Here is a 19,285-nt window from a genome sequence, read left to right on the forward strand (position 1 = left end):
ACCGTGTCTAATTTAATTAATGCTAATTTTTTTGTGGAACTCTTTGATCTTGTCCATCAGTGGCAGAGGCTAGAAAAAAGTCAATGGATTAAAGATCAGGACGGGCAGGAGAGACAATGTCACATGTCAGCGAGGTTTGAGATGCAAATGTTTGGTCTGACTTATTTGTTGCCCTGGGTCCGAGGAGGAGGATAGACTATGAGCAACTCTTCATCTTTCTTGCTTTGAAAGAAGGTCCCTCCTATGTGACAAACAGATAAGGAATGCGCACCCTAAACCAGACCCCATATGTTATAATGCAGCTGATCAGCGGAGGTCCCTGGTGTCAGGCGCCTTATAATCCTGAGGATAAGTCATCAATAACAATTAAGTGGACAGCCCTATTCATCTGGGGCATGAAATGAGCGGCTTCGAGCAAACAGAAATAGGATTTTGCCATAGCGTCTCGCCATTTATTGTGATACTCCTGTTTTGTTTGATCCATTAATCACTCTGTTACAATGTTACAATATTCTCTGATATTATCTGCTCCTCTAACCTTTGATTTGTAAAGTGCCGTGAAATGTGTTTGTGCTCTATTAATAAACTCGACAATGTGGCGATAATGGATCACATCTGTATTGGGAGAAATTGGAGTCATGAACAAAATTTGTGGACAGGTGAGGATGGAGCCATCTGTAGATTCCATATATAATGCTCCGGTAACAATACTGGACTTGGGGTTAGTCCTTGCAGTAATGACACAGGTAGTGGATCGCACTGCAGGAACGCCCAGCCCAGCTTCTCCCACGGTGCACCGCGTTGGCACAACGCCATTCCAACATCGTGCGGTGACCTGCACCAGCCCAAGTAACACACATTACTCAGTATTACACAGCATAATATCCAATGTAAACCTGAAGTGACCCCAGCCATGCCTAGCTCAAACCACACACACAGTGTGAACAGTAACTGAATCCCTTCCTACCTATATTCATAACTATATGGGCATGACCAAGGGGGAAACAGTTAACTTCTTAAGATCCGTGTCTGCACCACCTTAGAGTGCGGGTCCTGATGAACTCTCTTTATTGAGTTTGGTGATAGTAACAATAGATAGAGATAGGATACAATAGATAGAGAGATAAGCACATTTTTCAAAAATTCAATTCAGCGGCTTCGTCAAATTTTCCGATATGATTTGATTCGAATTAAGTTGTGGCGAATCGCGTTAAAAAACAGCTACAGTATTTCCTGGTTGTGGAGAGACTATATAGTGGTGTAGAACATTGTGCCTTGCAATGGTTTTTAGTGATGTCCTACTAGGGGACCTGAAGCAGCGATGCACTGATCAGTGGTTCAGCACTATAGACTGCAATACACACAGATGTATAGGCTGACTTCCTCACTTCCGGGCAGGATGAACCAGGTACTGGGGGCTACTAGCAGCCCAGGGTCACTAGTCAAACCCTTGGCTGCAGAAGATGCATATTGGTATCCCCGATTTCACCACGTTTGTTCCCGAGGGGGACATGTAGAATGGCAGAACCCCTTGGATGCCGCAGTCATGTTTGACCGCAGCATCCAAGGAGTTAAAACCCCTGATCGGGGTTATGGAGCAGGGTGTTAGCTGTCAGTTACAGATAACACCAGATCCCGATACCTTGGGCAGTCACAGCTGTCTGTTGATTGGTTGCAGGCATGGCATTGTGGGTGATCCCATGTTCCAAGAGTTCCTTGCCCCATGTCCTAGGAAAAAATGCAATTCGTCACCAGGAAGCTCAAGGAAATCTGGATTCGATGAGAATATTCGATTGAATATTTCCTGAAATTTGGATCGAATTTCACTTCATCGGCTTCAATTCGCTCATCTCTAAATGTATATTCGAGGGGTTTTAGGGGAATTGTATAGCGATGACCTTTCCTGAGCTATCACATAGGGGGTATATTCCATGTGACAAGTTCTGGTTCTTGTAAGTACTGGACCAAAGCTCCTTTTTTTCATTGTTATGTCGCTGCCATACATTATTCTATATGTTATACTCGCAGTAATACTCATGCAGGGCGAGGTTACAGTCATAAGACACAACACATGACTCGGAAGGGCCACACTTTGCTGACACTTGCAAAACGTGTCTGATGTCTGCAAAACTGAAGTGACACTTGTAAAACAGTCCTGGGAATGGCTTCTTCAGCTCAATCTAGGACAGCCTCTATCACTGCCGCTGAGCATTTATATTAACAGCCCAGTGTCCTAATAATCTGATCCTCGCCCTCTCTGAGTCACCTCCACCTCACAGCAATAACCCGGCACTAGCTGGTCTCTACTCACCTCATAGTCTTCATTCTCATAGACTGGCCCTCGCACACAGTCTCTTGCAACATCACTAGAATTCGCCCCAATGGCGGTGCACTCTCCTCTGGGACAGGGGGACTCATCTTTTTGTTGCAGATTTTTCAGCTTTTTTTTTTTTTTTTTGGTCACAACTAATGGATTGGTTGTGTCTTCAGCTTTCTGTTGGCTGTAATTGATTGTGTATGGGTTAGATGTTAGACACTCTAGACCAGGGATAGGGAACCTTCAGCTCTCCAGCTGCTGGGAAACTACAACTCCCATCATGCTCCATTCACTTCCATTGTTCCAAGAATAACAGAGGAAGTATGCATGCTGGGAGTTGTAGTTTTGCAACAGCTGGAGAGTCGTACATTACCTATCCCTGCTATAAAGCTTTATCCATAGCAGCCACACCCTGCCTGAGTAATTTCTTCTCCTTATCTCCATCAGTCATCACATCATCGCTATGGCCTATAATCTGTCAACATTTTTTTGCATAGTTGTTTTACTTAACGTTATGTAACAGTTGCTGTTTTGTGATTCCTCCGTTACCGTTATCTACAGGACACAGCAAGCCACAATATAGCTGATAAGGCTGTCAGAGAGACAGCTGCCCAACCGGACTAGTTGTGGTCAACTCAATATGGGGCTCCGCACATTCACCTTCTTTATTTTCTGTGCAAGAACGTTGGGTTTGATGGTGTCTAATACAATGCAGAAATCAGAAAACATCAACCTGATAGATACCCCATTAATATGAGAGTACGCCCTGTGTCGTAGGTGGCCGGTCGCATCCTCGACTCCCACCCTGGATATGTAAGCAAAGCGTGAGTTATGTAGGACAGTGGCAGCGCAGTCCCTCCGGTGGGATAGCACGATCTACTCGAAGACACCATAACGTGCAAGGTCAGTACAATACATACAGGTGCTGCAAATCCACCTTGTATTTCCCATGGTGTGAACTTACACTAAGATTTCATGTCCTTTGGCAACGTAAATGGAGGATTTTCATTTCCCATAGTAATGAATAGAGTTTGTGAGAGTTGTATGACACTTATTCCTGGTATTGTTTAGTGCAGGCCAAAGTACAAGATTAGCGTGACAAGTCTCCCAGATTATTCTGTCATTATGTAATGTCATAAAAAAAGGTTAAGATTTTATCAAAAGTGTTTTTATGCAACAACATACATACATGCAACATACATGAAATAACTAGAATTTTTCTAATTTAGTTAAAGATCTGCAGCCCCTTTTTATATATCCTATTAAAGGGAGACTGCCAAGTCCAAGATGTCTCCCGAACCAATAATAGTGAAGTATCGGGGACAGTAACTGAACTCATGGAAGTCAATGGACATCATATATACGATATTACTACTGTTGATGGATGATTGTTGAGCCAAAGTCATGAGTGACAAAACATTGACCTTGGTTACAGATGGTTATGGATCATATAAGAGTTGGATGAATAGCGGTGGGAAACAAAACTTATGCAAGGTTCACACTAGTGCCATTAGAGGACCAAAGCAATGTATGAGCAAATCATTTACCCAACAGACACCATTGACTATGATGGAATCCATCGAATTTCCGCTCTGAAACTGCCTGGCCTTAGTTGGATTAGAAGGAAAAGTCTCCTGGAATACACAAAGGCTAAGCTTGGCGGAAAGTCAACAGAAACGACCCCACTGAATCGCGCTCCCGACTTTCTGTCATACCATTGGATCTATTATTATGGGATGTTACCAAAAAAAGAGAAGTTTGAGATTAATGTAAGTTACGGGGGGAAATCTAGGCCAATTCCTGAATGGTGTAGATTTCCATTCGGAGCCATTAAAAAAGGGGGGCAGGACATTGGGAGAAAGGGAAGCAGTTTTATCTATGAGCAATAGTTGGGTTAGGTCTATAGTTGGATTAGGTCTATAGTTGGGTTAGGTCTATAGTTGGGTTAGGTCTATAGTTGGGTTAGGTCTATAGTTGGGTTAGGTCTATAGTTGGGTTAGGTCTATAGTTGGGTTAGGTCTATAGTTGGGTTAGGTCTATAGTTGGGTTAGGTCTATAGTTGGGTTAGGTCTATAGTTGGGTTAGGTCTATAGTTGGGTTAGGTCTATAGTTGGGTTAGGTCTATAGTTGGGTTAGGTCTATAGTTGGGTTAGGTCTATAGTTGGATTAGGTCTATAGTTGGGTTAGGTCTATAGTTGGGTTAGGTCTATAGTTGGGTTAGGTCTATAGTTGGGTTAGGTCTATAGTTGGGTTAGGTCTATAGTTGGGTTAGGTCTATAGTTGGGTTAGATCTATAGTTGGGTTAGGTCTATAGTTGGGTTAGGTCTATAGTTGGGTTAGGTCTATAGTTGGGTTAGGTCTACAGTTGGCTTAGATCTATAGTTGGGTTAGGTCTATAGTTGGGTTAGGTCTATAGTTGGGTTAGGTCTATAGTTGGGTTAGGTCTATAGTTGGGTTAGGTCTACAGTTGGGTTAGGTCTATAGTTGGGTTAGGTCTACAGTTGGGTTAGGTTTATAGTTGGGTTAGGTCTATAGTTGGGTTAGATCTATAGTTGGGTTAGGTCTATAGTTGGGTTAGGTCTATAGTTGGGTTAGGTCTATAGTTGGGTTAGGTCTATAGTTGGGTTAGGTCTATAGTTGGGTTAGGTCTATAGTTGGGTTAGGTCTATAGTTGGGTTAGGTCTATAGTTGGGTTAGATCTATAGTTGGGTTAGGTCTATAGTTGGGTTAGGTCTATAGTTGGGTTAGGTCTATAGTTGGGTTAGGTCTATAGTTGGGTTAGGTCTATAGTTGGGTTAGGTCTATAGTTGAGTTAGGTCTATAGTTGGGTTAGGTCTATAGTTGGGTTAGGTCTACAGTTGGGTTAGGTCTATAGTTGGGTTACGTCTATAATTGGGTTAGGTCTATAGTTTAGGGCAATAGTTGGGTTAGTAGGGTGGTCTGGCTTTAGCATTATATACGTGCTCAGTGTGTTTCTGTAGGGAGGGATCAGTTTAGAGTTGGATGTCACTTTGCAGAAGAGCGCTATGAAGACTTGCATGAGTAACGCCAGTCTTCGCCCATTGATTTTCGGAGCATGATGGCAAAGCTGAGCTTGAAGGATGTTGAAGGCTCCAAGTCCAACTACAATTCTAAAAGTAACTTGTTCTTTATGTTTAGTCACATGACCGAGCCGTGACTAGGATTGATCTGCTACAGTCTGAAACGCGTCAGCGAAGAGAGCTGCCTGTTGGCGGTCATGGTGGCAAATTGTTTTGTTGTGAACATCAAGATTTTTAATATGATTTTGAACAAATGGAATTTTAAATATATTTATTACGGTCTGGTCTAGTTCTCTAAGAGGATTAGGGACACTGGCCTACAATTCATTAACGCTTTAGTTGTGCTCCTCTATATATATCAGGTACATGACGGACCGTAGATAGATCTGACACCAACATGGATCTGACGGGATTGGGGACACTCATTTTGGCTCTAGTCATTTCTTGCCTCTTCATTTACTCAACATGGGACAAACTCTACAGAAAACGCAATTTGCCACCAGGGCCGACCCCAATTCCTCTAATTGGAAATTTGCTGCAAATCAAGAGGGGGGAGATGGTGAAATCTCTTATGAAGGTCAGTGGATATCTTGTACGTGTCGGCAGAAACTGACCAGAACTCCGTAGGTTCAATAAATGGAATTTTGGGGTTGAAGGAAAACCCATATCCCATCTATGAGCTGTAGTTTTATTGGTTCTGTTCTAGGTCACGGTGTATTTTCTGTAGGGGAGGCAAAGTTACAAAAAATCACCATTCCCTGTGCAGGATATTACGGTTGTCACAATTCTAGATTGTATCAGTGTATGTAGAACATTCTGTGTCTTTTTTATATTGTGACCTTTTCTCCTTTGTTACAATGTATTTTTACCCTACCATGTGTGGAATATCTTGTAGCGCCTCCCGACACCCTACATGTTCAGTTTGAGCTCCTCTTTTGGACCTTTTTGGATCAGTGCAGCTCCTTTCATATCCTGGTCCAGGGCCGCCCCCAACCTGTCATATATATATATATATACCTGCTTCTGAATGGGGATCACACAGTCTGGGATTCTTGCTGAAAGTTTCCGGCAAACCCAGCCAATTGGTGGCCGTTGATAACTACTGTATGACTTGTGGTTATCTGAGTTAGAAGACAACTTGTCTATATATATATATATATATATATATATATATAATATTGTATGGGTTAAGAGTTATTTACTGTATTAAGCTGTCCCATGTTTACTACACAGATGGGAGATCAACATGGACCTGTCTTCACGTTTTACTTTGGGGAACGTCCAGTGGTTGTCCTAAATGGTTATCGGGCAGTGAAGGAAGCTCTCATTGACCAAGGCGATGACTTCAGCGGCAGAGGACGAATGCATTCAGTGGATAAAATATTTGATGGATATGGTGGGAAACATCTCTACACCTTATTATATGCGTGTTTTGATTTGTATACATAGATCTGGGCCCGCCATAGGTGCTGTATATCACTAATCAAAGCCTTAGGCCTCATTCACATTGCAGTATTCTGTTCAGTATTTTGCATCAGTATTTGTAAGTCAAACCCAGACAGTTCTGTTTAAACACATTGGTGGGCAAAGGATTCATAACTGGACCCCCAGGACACAAAGAGGGGATACAGCATTTAATGTTAACTCATTTTCCTAATTGTGCCCAGCTCCCTTGTGCATGCACATAGTATAAAGTCTCATTCCTTAGTGACTCCCATATACAGTATGATGTCCTCAAGTACCCCCTCACAGTACAATGCCCCTTAGTGGCTGCATGCATTATAATGTTATCCTTTAGTGGATCCCACAGAGTATAATTACCCCTTAGCGGCCCCCTCAGACGCCCCACACAGTATAACACCTCCCCTATAGTGTCCAACACATAATATACTCTCATTGTACTTACAATAAAGAATCCACGTCTATGTTGCTGGTGAAACTCTTCGAGAAGTAGAGGACGTCCCCTTGTCACTGTCACTGGCTGAGGTGTAGAGGATGTCCCGGTGTCACTGTCACCGGTCTAGGTGTAGAGGACGTCCCCTTGTCACTGTCACCGGTCTAGGTGTAGAGGACGTCCCCTTGTCACTGTCACCGGCCTAGGTGTAGAGGACGTCCCCTTGTCACTGTCACTGGTCTAGGTGTAGAGGACATCCCCTTGTCACTGTCACTGGTCTAGGTGTAGAGGATGTCCTCTTGTCACTGTCACTGGTCTAGGTGTAGAGGACGTCCCCTTGTCACTGTCACTGGTCTAGGTGTAGAGGACGTCCCCTTGTCACTGTCACTGGTCTAGGTGTAGAGGACGTCCCCTTGTCACTGTCACTGGTCTAGGTGTAGAGGACGTCCCCTTGTCACTGTCACCGGCCTAGGTGTAGAGGACGTCCCCTTGTCACTGGTCTAGGTGTAGAGGACGTCCCCTTGTCACTGTCACTGGTCTAGGTGTAGAGGACGTCTCCTTGTCACTGTCACTGGTCTAGGTGTAGAGGACGTCCACTTGTCACTGTCACCGGTCTAGGTGTAGAGGACATCCCCTTGTCACTGTCACTGGTCTAGGTGTAGAGGACGTCCCCTTGTCACTGTCACTGGTCTAGGTGTAGAGGACGTCCCCTTGTCACTGTCACTGGTCTAGGTGTAGAGGACGTCCCCTTGTCACTGTCACCGGCCTAGGTGTAGAGGACGTCCCCTTGTCACTGGTCTAGGTGTAGAGGACGTCCCCTTGTCACTGTCACTGGTCTAGGTGTAGAGGACGTCTCCTTGTCACTGTCACTGGTCTAGGTGTAGAGGACGTCCACTTGTCACTGTCACCGGTCTAGGTGTAGAGGACATCCCCTTGTCACTGTCACTGGTCTAGGTGTAGAGGACGTCCCCTTGTCACTGTCACTGGTCTAGGTGTAGAGGACGTCCCCTTGTCACTGTCACTGGTCTAGGTGTAGAGGACGTCCCCTTGTCACTGTCACCGGCCTAGGTGTAGAGGACGTCCCCTTGTCACTGGTCTAGGTGTAGAGGATGTCCCCTTGTCACTGTCACTGGTCTAAGTGTAGAGGACGTCTCCTTGTCACTGTCACTGGTCTAGGTGTAGAGGACGTCCACTTGTCACTGTCACTGGTCTAGGTGTAGAGGACGTCCCCATGTCACTGTCACCGGTCTAGGTGTAGCGGATGTCTCCTTGTCACTGTCACTGGTCTAAGTGTAGAGGACGTCTCCTTGTCACTGTCACTGGTCTAGGTGTAGAGGACGTCCACTTGTCACTGTCACTAGTCTAGGTGTACAGGACGTCCCCATGTCACTGTCACCGGTCTAGGTGTAGCGGATGTCTCCTTGTCACTGTCACTGGTCTAAGTGTAGAGAACGTCTCCTTGTCACTGTCACTGGTCTAGGTGTAGAGGACGTCCCCTTGTCACTGTCACTGGTCTAGGTGTAGAGGACGTCCCCATGTCACTGTCACTGGTCTAGGTGTAGCGGATGTCTCCTTGTCACTGTCACTGGTCTAGGTGTAGAGGACGTCCCCTTGTCACTGTCACCGGTCTAGGTGTAGAGGACGTCTCCTTGTCACCGGTCTAGGTGTAGAGGACGTCCCCTTGTCACTGTCACTGGCCTAGGTGTAGAGGACGTCCCCTTGTCACTGTCACTGGTCTAGGTGTAGAGGATGTCCTCTTGTCACTGTCACCGGCCTAGGTGTAGAGGACGTCCCCTTGTCACTGTCACTGGTCTAGGTGTAGAGGACGTCCCCTTGTCACTGTCAATGGTCTAGGTGTAGAGGACGTCTCCTTGTCACTGTCACTGGTCTAGGTGTAGAGGACGTCCCCCTGTCACTGTCACAGGTCTAGGTGTAGAGGACGTCCTCTTGTCGCTGTCACTGGTCTAGGTGTAGAGGACATCCCCTTGTCACTGTCACTGGTCTAGGTGTAGAGGACATCCCCTTGTCACTGTCACCGGTCTAGGTGTAGAGGACGTCCCCTTGTCACTGTCACCGGTCTAGGTGTAGAGGATGTCCCCTTGTCACTGTCACCGGCCTAGGTGTAGAGGACGTCCCCTTGTCAATGTCACTGGTCTAGGTGTAGAGGACATCCCCTTGTCACTGTCACTGGTCTAGGTGTAGAGGACGTCCCCTTGTCACTGTCACTGGTCTAGGTGTAGAGGACATCCCCTTGTCACTGTCACCGGCCTAGGTGTAGAGGATGTCCTCTTGTCACTGTCACTGGTCTATGTGTAGAGGACGTCTCCTTGTCACTGTCACTGGTCTAGGTGTAGAGGATGTCCCCTTGTCACTGTCACCGGTCTAGGTGTAGAGGACGTCCCCTTGTCACTGTCACCGGCCTAGGTGTAGAGGACGTCCCCTTGTCACTGTCACTGGTCTAGGTGTAGAGGACATCCCCTTGTCACTGTCACTGGTCTAGGTGTAGAGGACGTCCCCTTGTCACTGTCACTGGTCTAGGTGTAGAGGACATCCCCTTGTCACTGTCACCGGCCTAGGTGTAGAGGATGTCCTCTTGTCACTGTCACTGGTCTAGGTGTAGAGGACGTCTCCTTGTCACTGTCACTGGTCTAGGTGTAGAGGACGTCCCCTTGTCACTGTCACCGGTCTAGGTGTAGAGGACGTCCCCCTGTCACTGGTCTAGGTGCAGAGGACATCCCCTTGTCACTGTCACTGGTCTAGGTGCAGAGGACGTCCCCCTGTCACTGGTCTAGGTGTAGAGGACATCCCCTTGTCACTGTCACCGGTCTAGGTGTAGAGGACGTCTCCTTGTCACTGTCACTGGTCTAGGTGCAGAGGACGTCCCCTTGTCACTGTCACTGGTCTAGGTGTAGAGGACGTCTCCTTGTCACTGTCACTGGTCTAGGTGTAGAGGACGTCTCCTTGTTACTGTCACTGGTCTAGGTGCAGAGGACGTCCCCTTGTCACTGTCACTGGTCTAGGTGTAGAGGACATCCCCTTGTCACTGTCACCGGTCTAGGTGTAGAGGACGTCTCCTTGTCACTGGTCTAGGTGTAGAGGACATCCCCTTGTCACTGTCACCGGTCTAGGTGTAGAGGACGTCTCCTTGTCACTGTCACTGGTCTAGGTGTAGAGGAAGTCCCCTTGTCACTGTCACAGGTCTAGGTGTAGAGGATGTCCCCTTGTCACTGTCACCCGTCTAGGTGTAGAGGACGTCCCCTTGTCACTGGTCTAGGTGCAGAGGACGTCCCCCTGTCACTGGTCTAGGTGTAGAGGACATCCCCTTGTCACTGTCACCGGTCTAGGTGTAGAGGACGTCTCCTTGTCACTGTCACTGGTCTAGGTGTAGAGGACATCCCCTTGTCACTGTCACCGGTCTAGGTGTAGAGGACGTCTCCTTGTCACTGTCACTGGTCTAGGTGTAGAGGAAGTCCCCTTGTCACTGTCACAGGTCTAGGTGTAGAGGACGTCCCCTTGTCACTGTCACTGGTCTAGGTGTAGAGGACATCCCCTTGTCACTGTCACCGGCCTAGGTGTAGAGGACATCCCCTTGTCACTGTCACCGGTCTAGGTGTAGAGGACGTCCCCTTGTCGCTGTCACCGGTCTAGGTGTAGAGGACGTCTTCTTGTCACTGTCACTGGTCTAGGTGCAGAGGACGTCCCCTTGTCACTGTCACTGGTCTAGGTGTAGAGGACGTCTCCTTGTCACTGTCACTGGTCTAGGTGTAGAGGACGTCCCCTTGTCACTGTCACTGGTCTAGGTGTAGAGGAAGTCCCCTTGTCACTGGTCTAGGTGTAGAAGACATCCCCTTGTCACTGTCACCCATCTAGGTGTAGAGGACGTCCCCTTGTCACTGGTCTAGGTGTAGAAGACATCCCCTTGTCACTGTCACCCATCTAGGTGTAGAGGACGTCCCCTTGTCACTGGTCTAGGTGTAGAAGACATCCCCTTGTCACTGTCACCCGTCTAGGTGTAGAGGACGTCCCCTTGTCACTGGTCTAGGTGTAGAAGACATCCCCTTGTCACTGTCACCCATCTAGGTGTAGAGGACGTCCCCTTGTCACTGGTCTAGGTGTAGAGGACATCCCCTTGTCACTGTCACTGGTCTAGGTGTAGAAGACATCCCCTTGTCACTGTCACCGGTCTAGGTGTAGAGGACGTCTCCTTGTTACTGTCACTGGTCTAGGTGTAGAGGACGTCTCCTTGTCACTGTCACCGGTCTAGGTGTAGAGGACGTCTCCTTGTCACTGTCACTGGTCTAGGTGTAGAGGACATCCCCTTGTCACTGTCACCGGCCTAGGTGTAGAGGACGTCTCCTTGTCACTGTCACCGGTCTAGGTGTAGAGGACGTCTCCTTGTCACTGTCACTGGTCTAGGTGTAGAGGACGTCTCCTTGTTACTGTCACTGGTCTAGGTGTAGAGGACATCCCCTTGTCACTGTCACCGGTCTAGGTGTAGAGGACATCCCCTTGTCACTGTCACCGGCCTAGGTGTAGAGGACATCCCCTTCTCACTGTCACCGGTCTAGGTGTAGAGGACGTCTCCTTGTTACTGTCACTGGTCTAGGTGTAGAGGACGTCTCCTTGTTACTGTCACTGGTCTAGGTGTAGAGGACGTCCCGATGTCACTGGCTTGGGAATAAAAAGATTCTTAGAAAGTTCTTTGTATTGTCCCTTCATGAATTTGTACATTTCCATACCTCCCAACTTCCAAAGAACAGAAAGAGGGACAAAATGTGATGGCAAACTTACCCTGCCCACTTTTATGTTGACTCCGCCCAGTCTCATTCATTTTTCATGTGCCTCCACACAGTATAATCCTCCGCCAGTCACCCGTAAATTATATGTCCCCCCTCCATCTCTCCTCCAGTTTCATATACACCCTCCATCTTTGCCCCCAGTTTCATGTCCCCCCATTTCTGCCCCCAGTTTCATGTCGCCCCTCCATCTTTGCCCCCAGTTTCATGTCCCCATCTCTTCTCAGTTTCATGTCCCCCTCTCCATCTCTGCCCCAGTTTCATAACCCCCCTCCATCTCTGACCCAGTTTTATGCCATTCTCCCCCCCTTCAACCTCCCCCGTTTCATGGGTCCCCTTCATTATGTTCCCCCTCAATGTTTAACACAAACAAACACTTATACTCACCTTCCAATGCTCCCCCGCCGCTCTCTCCGCAGTCTAACTCACAGAGTTGTAGGCATGATGTGACATCCTCACATCGCGCCTACACATGCAGGAGCCGGAGCGCAGCATTAAAGCAGTAGCTGATCTGTGACGGCTCCTGGTTTACTCGCGTATATCTCCGGAGGACGCAGATGAGTTGAAACCAGGACATACCTCCCACTGATCGGGACTGCGGGACAGGACACTGAATCCGGGAATGTCTTTTTTGCATTTCTGTTTTTCCCTTCTTCCATTCCAGGAATCAACGTTTTTTCATTTTTCAGTCCACGGAGTCACATAAGGGCTTATTTTTTGTGAAACAAATTGTACTTTGTAATGACATTATTCAGGATCCTGTGCAATGTACTGGAAAGCTGGAAAAAAATTCAGAATGAGGTGGAATCGGGAAAAAAAAAATTTGCACCAATTTCTTATGGGTTAACTGTTTACGGCATTCACTATGTAGTATTAATGACATTACCTGTATGCTGCGGATCAGGACAATCACAGCGCCGTATATATATATATATATATATATATATATATATATATAGTTACTTGTATTTCTGGGTCTTTATGATCACGACAATAACACATTTATATAGTATTTCTAATTTAAAACTTTGCAAAATAGCAAAAAAAATTGTGTTGCCATATTGTGACACCCGGGGGCCCTGTAATATGGACCCCCTGCTCTGTAATATGGACCCGCACCGCTGGCTGACCCTACTATACAGATATGAATCCCATATGAATTATATTGCAGTTATTTCCATATTAGCAGCCTTTTCAGATAATCAGATTCCAGTATAAATAAATATCTAATCATTGATCCTTCTTTCATACAGGAGTTGTATTCAGTAATGGGGAACGCTGGAAGCAGCTCCGTCGGTTCTCACTTTCTACTCTGAGGAATTTTGGAATGGGAAAAAGAAGCATCGAGGAAAGAATCCAGGAAGAGGCTCAATGTCTAATGGAAGCAATCAGAAAATATGAAAGTACGACTGACCTTGTATTTATAACAATAGAGCTCAGTTACAGCGCCCTCTAAAGGTTGTAAGAAATATTGTCCCATCATGGATTGTGAAAGCAATAATTTTGGAAAATGTTCTGAATGAATATTCACTTTAATATTATTTTAATGATCTCTTGGTAGTTTCTCTGCCCTGGCACTGGAGACGTTAGATAGCGCTTTATTTCTTAAAGAATCATTAAATACTAGATTATTCAAGCAGGTCACTACTGCTTTTCACTTAGCAATCTTCACATCTGCTTTCCCTTCAGCCTCCAGGGTGCGCTGAAAAGAAGGCATTATACTGTGTAGGGCACGAATAAAAGAGGAATTATATCAGGTGGGGAACAAGAAAGGGGGTGCAGCATCATGTGGATATAAGATCACAATAATAACCTATCTATCTGCAGGGTTGGGGTGATATACTGGTTCTGGTGACAGTAACCTATCTATCTGCAGGGCAGGGGTGATATGCTGGTTCTGGTGACAGTAACCTATCTATCTGCAGGGCAGGGGTGATATGCTGGTTCTGGTGACAGTAACCTATCTATCTGCAGGGCTGGGGTGATATGCTGGTTCTGGTGACAGTAACCTATCTATCTGCAGGGTTGGGGTGATATACTGGGTCTGGTGACAGTAACCTATCTATCTGCAGGGTTGGGGTGATATACTGGGTCTGGTGACAGTAACCTATCTATCTGCAGGGCTGGGGTGATATGCTGGTTCTGGTGACAGTAACCTATCTATCTTCAGGGCTGGGGTGATATGCTGGGTCTGGTGACAGTAACCTATCTATCTGCAGGGCTGGGGTGATATGCTGGATCTGGTGACAGTAACCTATCTATCTGCAGGGCTGGGGTGATATGCTGGTTCTGGTGACAGTAACCTATCTATCTGCAGGGCTGGGGTGATATGCTGGTTCTGGTGACACTAACCTATCTATCTGCAGGACTGGGGTGATATGCTGGATCTGGTGACAGTAACCTATCTATCTGCAGGGCTGGGGTGATATGCTGGATCTGGTGACAGTAACCTATCTATCTTCAGGGCTGGGGTGATATGCTGGTTCTGGTGACACTAACCTATCTATCTGCAGGGCTGGGGTGATATGCTGGATCTGGTGACAGTAACCTATCTATCTGCAGGGCTGGGGTGATATGCTGGTTCTGGTGACACTAACCTATCTATCTGCAGGACTGGGGTGATATGCTGGATCTGGTGACAGTAACCTATCTATCTGCAGGGCTGGGGTGATATGCTGGATCTGGTGACAGTAACCTATCTATCTGCAGGGCTGGGGTGATATGCTGGGTCTGGTGACAGTAACCTATCTATCTGCAGGGCTGGGGTGATATGCTGGTTTTGGTGACAGTAACCTATCTATCTGCAGGGCTGGGGTGATATGATGATTCTGCTGACAGTAACCTATCTATCTGCAGGACTGGGGTGATATACTGGTTCTGGTGACAGTAACCTATCTATCTGCAGGGCTGGGGTGATATGCTGGGTCTGGTGACAGTAACCTATCTATCTGCAGGGCTGGGGTAATATGCTGGTTCTGGTGACAGTAACCTATCTATCTGCAGGGCTGGGGTGATATGCTGGGTCTGGTGACAGTAACCTATCTATCTGCAGGGCTGGGGGGATATGCTGGTACTGGTAACAGTAACCTATCTATCTGCAGGGCTGGGGTGATATGCTGGTTCTGGTGACAGTAACCTATCTATCTGCAGGGCTGGGGTGATATGCTGGTTCTGGTGACACTAACATATCTATCTGCAGGACTGGGGTGATATGCTGGATCTGGTGACAGTAACCTATCTATCTGCAGGACTGGGGTGATATGCTGGTTCTGGTGACAGTAACCTATCTATCTGCAGGGCTGGGGTGATATGTTGGGGTCTGGTGACAGTAACCTATCTATCTGCAGGGCTGGGGTGATATGCTGGATCTGGTGACAGTAACCTATCTATCTGCAGGGCTGGGGTGATATGCTGGGTCTGGTGACAGTAACCTATCTATCTGCAGGGCTGTGGTGATATGCTGGTTTTGGTGACAGTAACCTAACTATCTGCAGGGCTGGGGTGATATGATGATTCTGGTGACAGTAACCTATCTATCTGCAGGGCTGGGGTGATATACTGGTTCTGGTGACAGTAACCTATCTATCTGCAGGGCTGGGGTGATATGCTGGTTCTGGTGACAGTAACCTATCTATCTGCAGGTCTGGGGTGATATGCTGGTTCTGGTGACAGTAACCTATCTATCTGCAGGGCTGGGGTGATATGCTGCGGTCTGGTGACAGTAACCTATCTATCTGCAGGGCTGGGGTGATATGCTGGTTCTGGTGACAGTAACCTATCTATCTGCAGGACTGGGGTGATATGCTGGTTCTGGTGACAGTAACCTATCTATCTGCAGGGCTGGGGTGATATGCTGGTTCTGGTGACAGTAACCTATCTATCTGCAGGGCTGGGGTGATATGCTGGTTCTGGTGACAGTAACCAATGTATCTGCAGGGCTGGGGTGATATGCTGGGTCTGGTGACAGTAACCTATCTATCTGCAGGGCTGGGGTGATATTCTGGGTCTGGTGACAGTAACCTATCTATCTGCAGGGCTGGGGTGATATGCTGGTTCTGGTGACAGTAACCTATCTATCTGCAGGGCTGTGGTGATATGCTGGGTCTGGTGACACTAACCTATCTATCTGCAGGGCTGGGGTGATATGCTGGTACTGGTGACAGTAACCTATCTATCTGCAGGGCTGGGGTGATATGCTGGTTCTGGTGACACTAACCTATCTATCTGCAGGGCTGGGGTGATATGCTGGTTCTGGTGACAGTAACCTATCTATCTGCAGGGCTGGAGTGATATGCTGGTTCTGGTGGCAGTAACCTATCTGCAGGGCTGGGGTGATATGCTGGTACTGGTGACAGTAACCTATCTATCTGCAGGGCTGGGGTGATATGCTGGTTCTGGTGACAGTAACCTATGTATCTGCAGGGCTGGGGTGATATGCTGGGTCTGGTGACAGTAACCTATCTATCTGCAGGGCTGGGGTGATATGCTGGGTCTGGTGACAGTAACCTATCTATCTGCGGGGCTGGGGTGATATGCTGGTTCTGGTGACAGTAACCTATCTATCTGCAGGGCTGGGGTGATATGATGATTCTGGTGACAGTAACCTATCTATCTGCAGGGCTGGGGTGATATGCTGGGTCTGGTGACAGTAACCTATCTATCTGCAGGGCTGGGGTAATATGCTGGTTCTGGTGACAGTAACCTATCTATCTGCAGGGCTGGGGTGATATGCTGGGTCTGGTGACAGTAACCTATCTATCTGCAGGGCTGGGGGGATATGCTGGTACTGGTAACAGTAACCTATCTATCTGCAGGGCTGGGGTGATATGCTGGTTCTGGTGACAGTAACCTATCTATCTGCAGGGCTGGGGTGATATGCTGGTTCTGGTGACACTAACCTATCTATCTGCAGGACTGGGGTGATATGCTGGATCTGGTGACAGTAACCTATCTATCTGCAGGGCTGGGGTGATATGCTGGGTCTGGTGACAGTAACCTATCTATCTGCAGGGCTGGGGTAATATGCTGGTTCTGGTGACAGTAACCTATCTATCTGCAGGGCTGGGGTGATATGCTGGGTCTGGTGACAGTAACCTATCTATCTGCAGGGCTGGGGGGATATGCTGGTACTGGTAACAGTAACCTATCTATCTGCAGGGCTGGGGTGATATGCTGGTTCTGGTGACAGTAACCTATCTATCTGCAGGGCTGGGGTGATATGCTGGTTCTGGTGACACTAACCTATCTATCTGCAGGACTGGGGTGATATGCTGGATCTGGTGACAGTAACCTATCTATCTGCAGGACTGGGGTGATATGCTGGTTCTGGTGACAGTAACCTATCTATCTGCAGGGCTGGGGTGATATGCTGGGGTCTGGTGACAGTAACCTATCTATCTGCAGGGCTGGGGTGATATGCTGGATCTGGTGACAGTAACCTATCTATCTGCAGGGCTGGGGTGATATGCTGGGTCTGGTGACAGTAACCTATCTATCTGCAGGGCTGTGGTGATATGCTGGTTTTGGTGACAGTAACCTATCTATCTGCAGGGCTGGGGTGATATGATGATTCTGGTGACAGTAACCTATCTATCTGCAGGGCTGGGGTGATATACTGGTTCTGGTGACAGTAACCTATCTATCTGCAGGGCTGGGGTGATATGCTGCAGTCTGGTGACAGTAACCTATCTATCTGCAGGGCTGGGGTGATATGCTGGTTCTGGTGACAGTAACCTATCTATCTGCAGGACTGGGGTGATATGCTGGTTCTGGTGACAGTAACCTATCTATCTGCAGGGCTGGGGTGATATGCTGGTTCTGGTGACAGTAACCTATCTATCTGCAGGGCTGGGGTGATATGCTGGTTCTGGTGACAGTAACCAATGTATCTGCAGGGCTGGGGTGATATGCTGGGTCTGGTGACAGTAACCTATCTATCTGCAGGGCTGGGGTGATATTCTGGGTCTGGTGACAGTAACCTATCTATCTGCAGGGCTGGGGTGATATGCTGGTTCTGGTGACAGTAACCTATCTATCTGCAGGGCTGTGGTGATATGCTGGGTCTGGTGACACTAACCTATCTATCTGCAGGGCTGGGGTGATATGCTGGTACTGGTGACAGTAACCTATCTATCTGCAGGGCTGGGGTGATATGCTGGTTCTGGTGACAGTAACCTATCTATCTGCAGGGCTGGGGGGATATGCTGGTTCTGGTGACAGTAACCTATCTATCTGCAGGGCTGTAGTGATATGCTGGTTCTGGTGGCAGTAACCTATCTGCAGGGCTGGGGTGATATGCTGGTACTGGTGACAGTAACCTATCTATCTGCAGGGCTGGGGTGATATGCTGGTTCTGGTGACAGTAACCTATGTATCTGCAGGGCTGGGGTGATATGCTGGGTCTGGTGACAGTAACCTATCTATCTGCAGGGCTGGGGTGATATGCTGGGTCTGGTGACAGTAACCTATCTATCTGCGGGGCTGGGGTGATATGCTGGTTCTGGTGACAGTAACCTATCTATCTGCAGGGCTGGGGTGATATGCTGCGGTCTGGTGACAGTAACCTATCTATCTGCAGGACTGGGGTGATATGCTGGGTCTGGTGACAGTAACCTATCTATCTGCAGGACTGGGGTGATATGCTGGTTCTGGTGACAGTAACCTATCTATCTGCAGGGCTGGGGTGATATGCTGGTTCTGATGACAGTAACCTATCTATCTGCAGGACTGGGGTGATATGCTGGTTCTGGTGACAGTAACCTATCTATCTGCAGGGCTGGGGTGATATGCTGGTTCTGGTGACAGTAACCTATCTATCTGCAGGGCTGGGGTGATATGCTGGTTCTGGTGACAGTAACCAATGTATCTGCAGGGCTGGGGTGATATGCTGGGTCTGGTGACAGTAACCTATCTATCTGCAGGGCTGGGGTGATATTCTGGGTCTGGTGACAGTAACCTATCTATCTGCAGGGCTGGGGTGATATGCTGGTTCTGGTGACAGTAACCTATCTATCTGCAGGGCTGTGGTGATATGCTGGTTTTGGTGACAGTAACCTATCTATCTGCAGGGCTGGGGTGATATGATGATTCTGGTGACAGTAACCTATCTATCTGCAGGACTGGGGTGATATACTGGTTCTGGTGACAGTAACCTATCTATCTGCAGGGCTGGGGTGATATGCTGGGGTCTGGTGACAGTAACCTATCTATCTGCAGGGCTGGGGTGATATGCTGGATC

The 19,285-nt window shown here is 47.7% G+C and overlaps 1 protein-coding gene across 1 annotated transcript in view; it reads left to right on the top strand.

Moving 5' to 3' along the window:
* Nucleotides 1-5,755: 5,755 nt before the first annotated feature.
* Nucleotides 5,756-19,285, top strand: part of LOC142185392 (cytochrome P450 2G1-like) — a 29,327-nt gene continuing 15,797 nt past the window's right edge. The window contains exons 1-3 of the mRNA XM_075260812.1: nt 5,756-5,935; nt 6,592-6,754; nt 13,302-13,451. Of these exons, the coding sequence (XP_075116913.1) occupies nt 5,756-5,935; nt 6,592-6,754; nt 13,302-13,451 (493 nt within the window). The remainder of the gene's footprint in view (nt 5,936-6,591; nt 6,755-13,301; nt 13,452-19,285) is intronic.

The sequence above is a fragment of the Leptodactylus fuscus genome, chromosome 11 (assembly GCF_031893055.1).
Source record: "Leptodactylus fuscus isolate aLepFus1 chromosome 11, aLepFus1.hap2, whole genome shotgun sequence".
NCBI lineage: Eukaryota > Metazoa > Chordata > Amphibia > Anura > Leptodactylidae > Leptodactylus > Leptodactylus fuscus.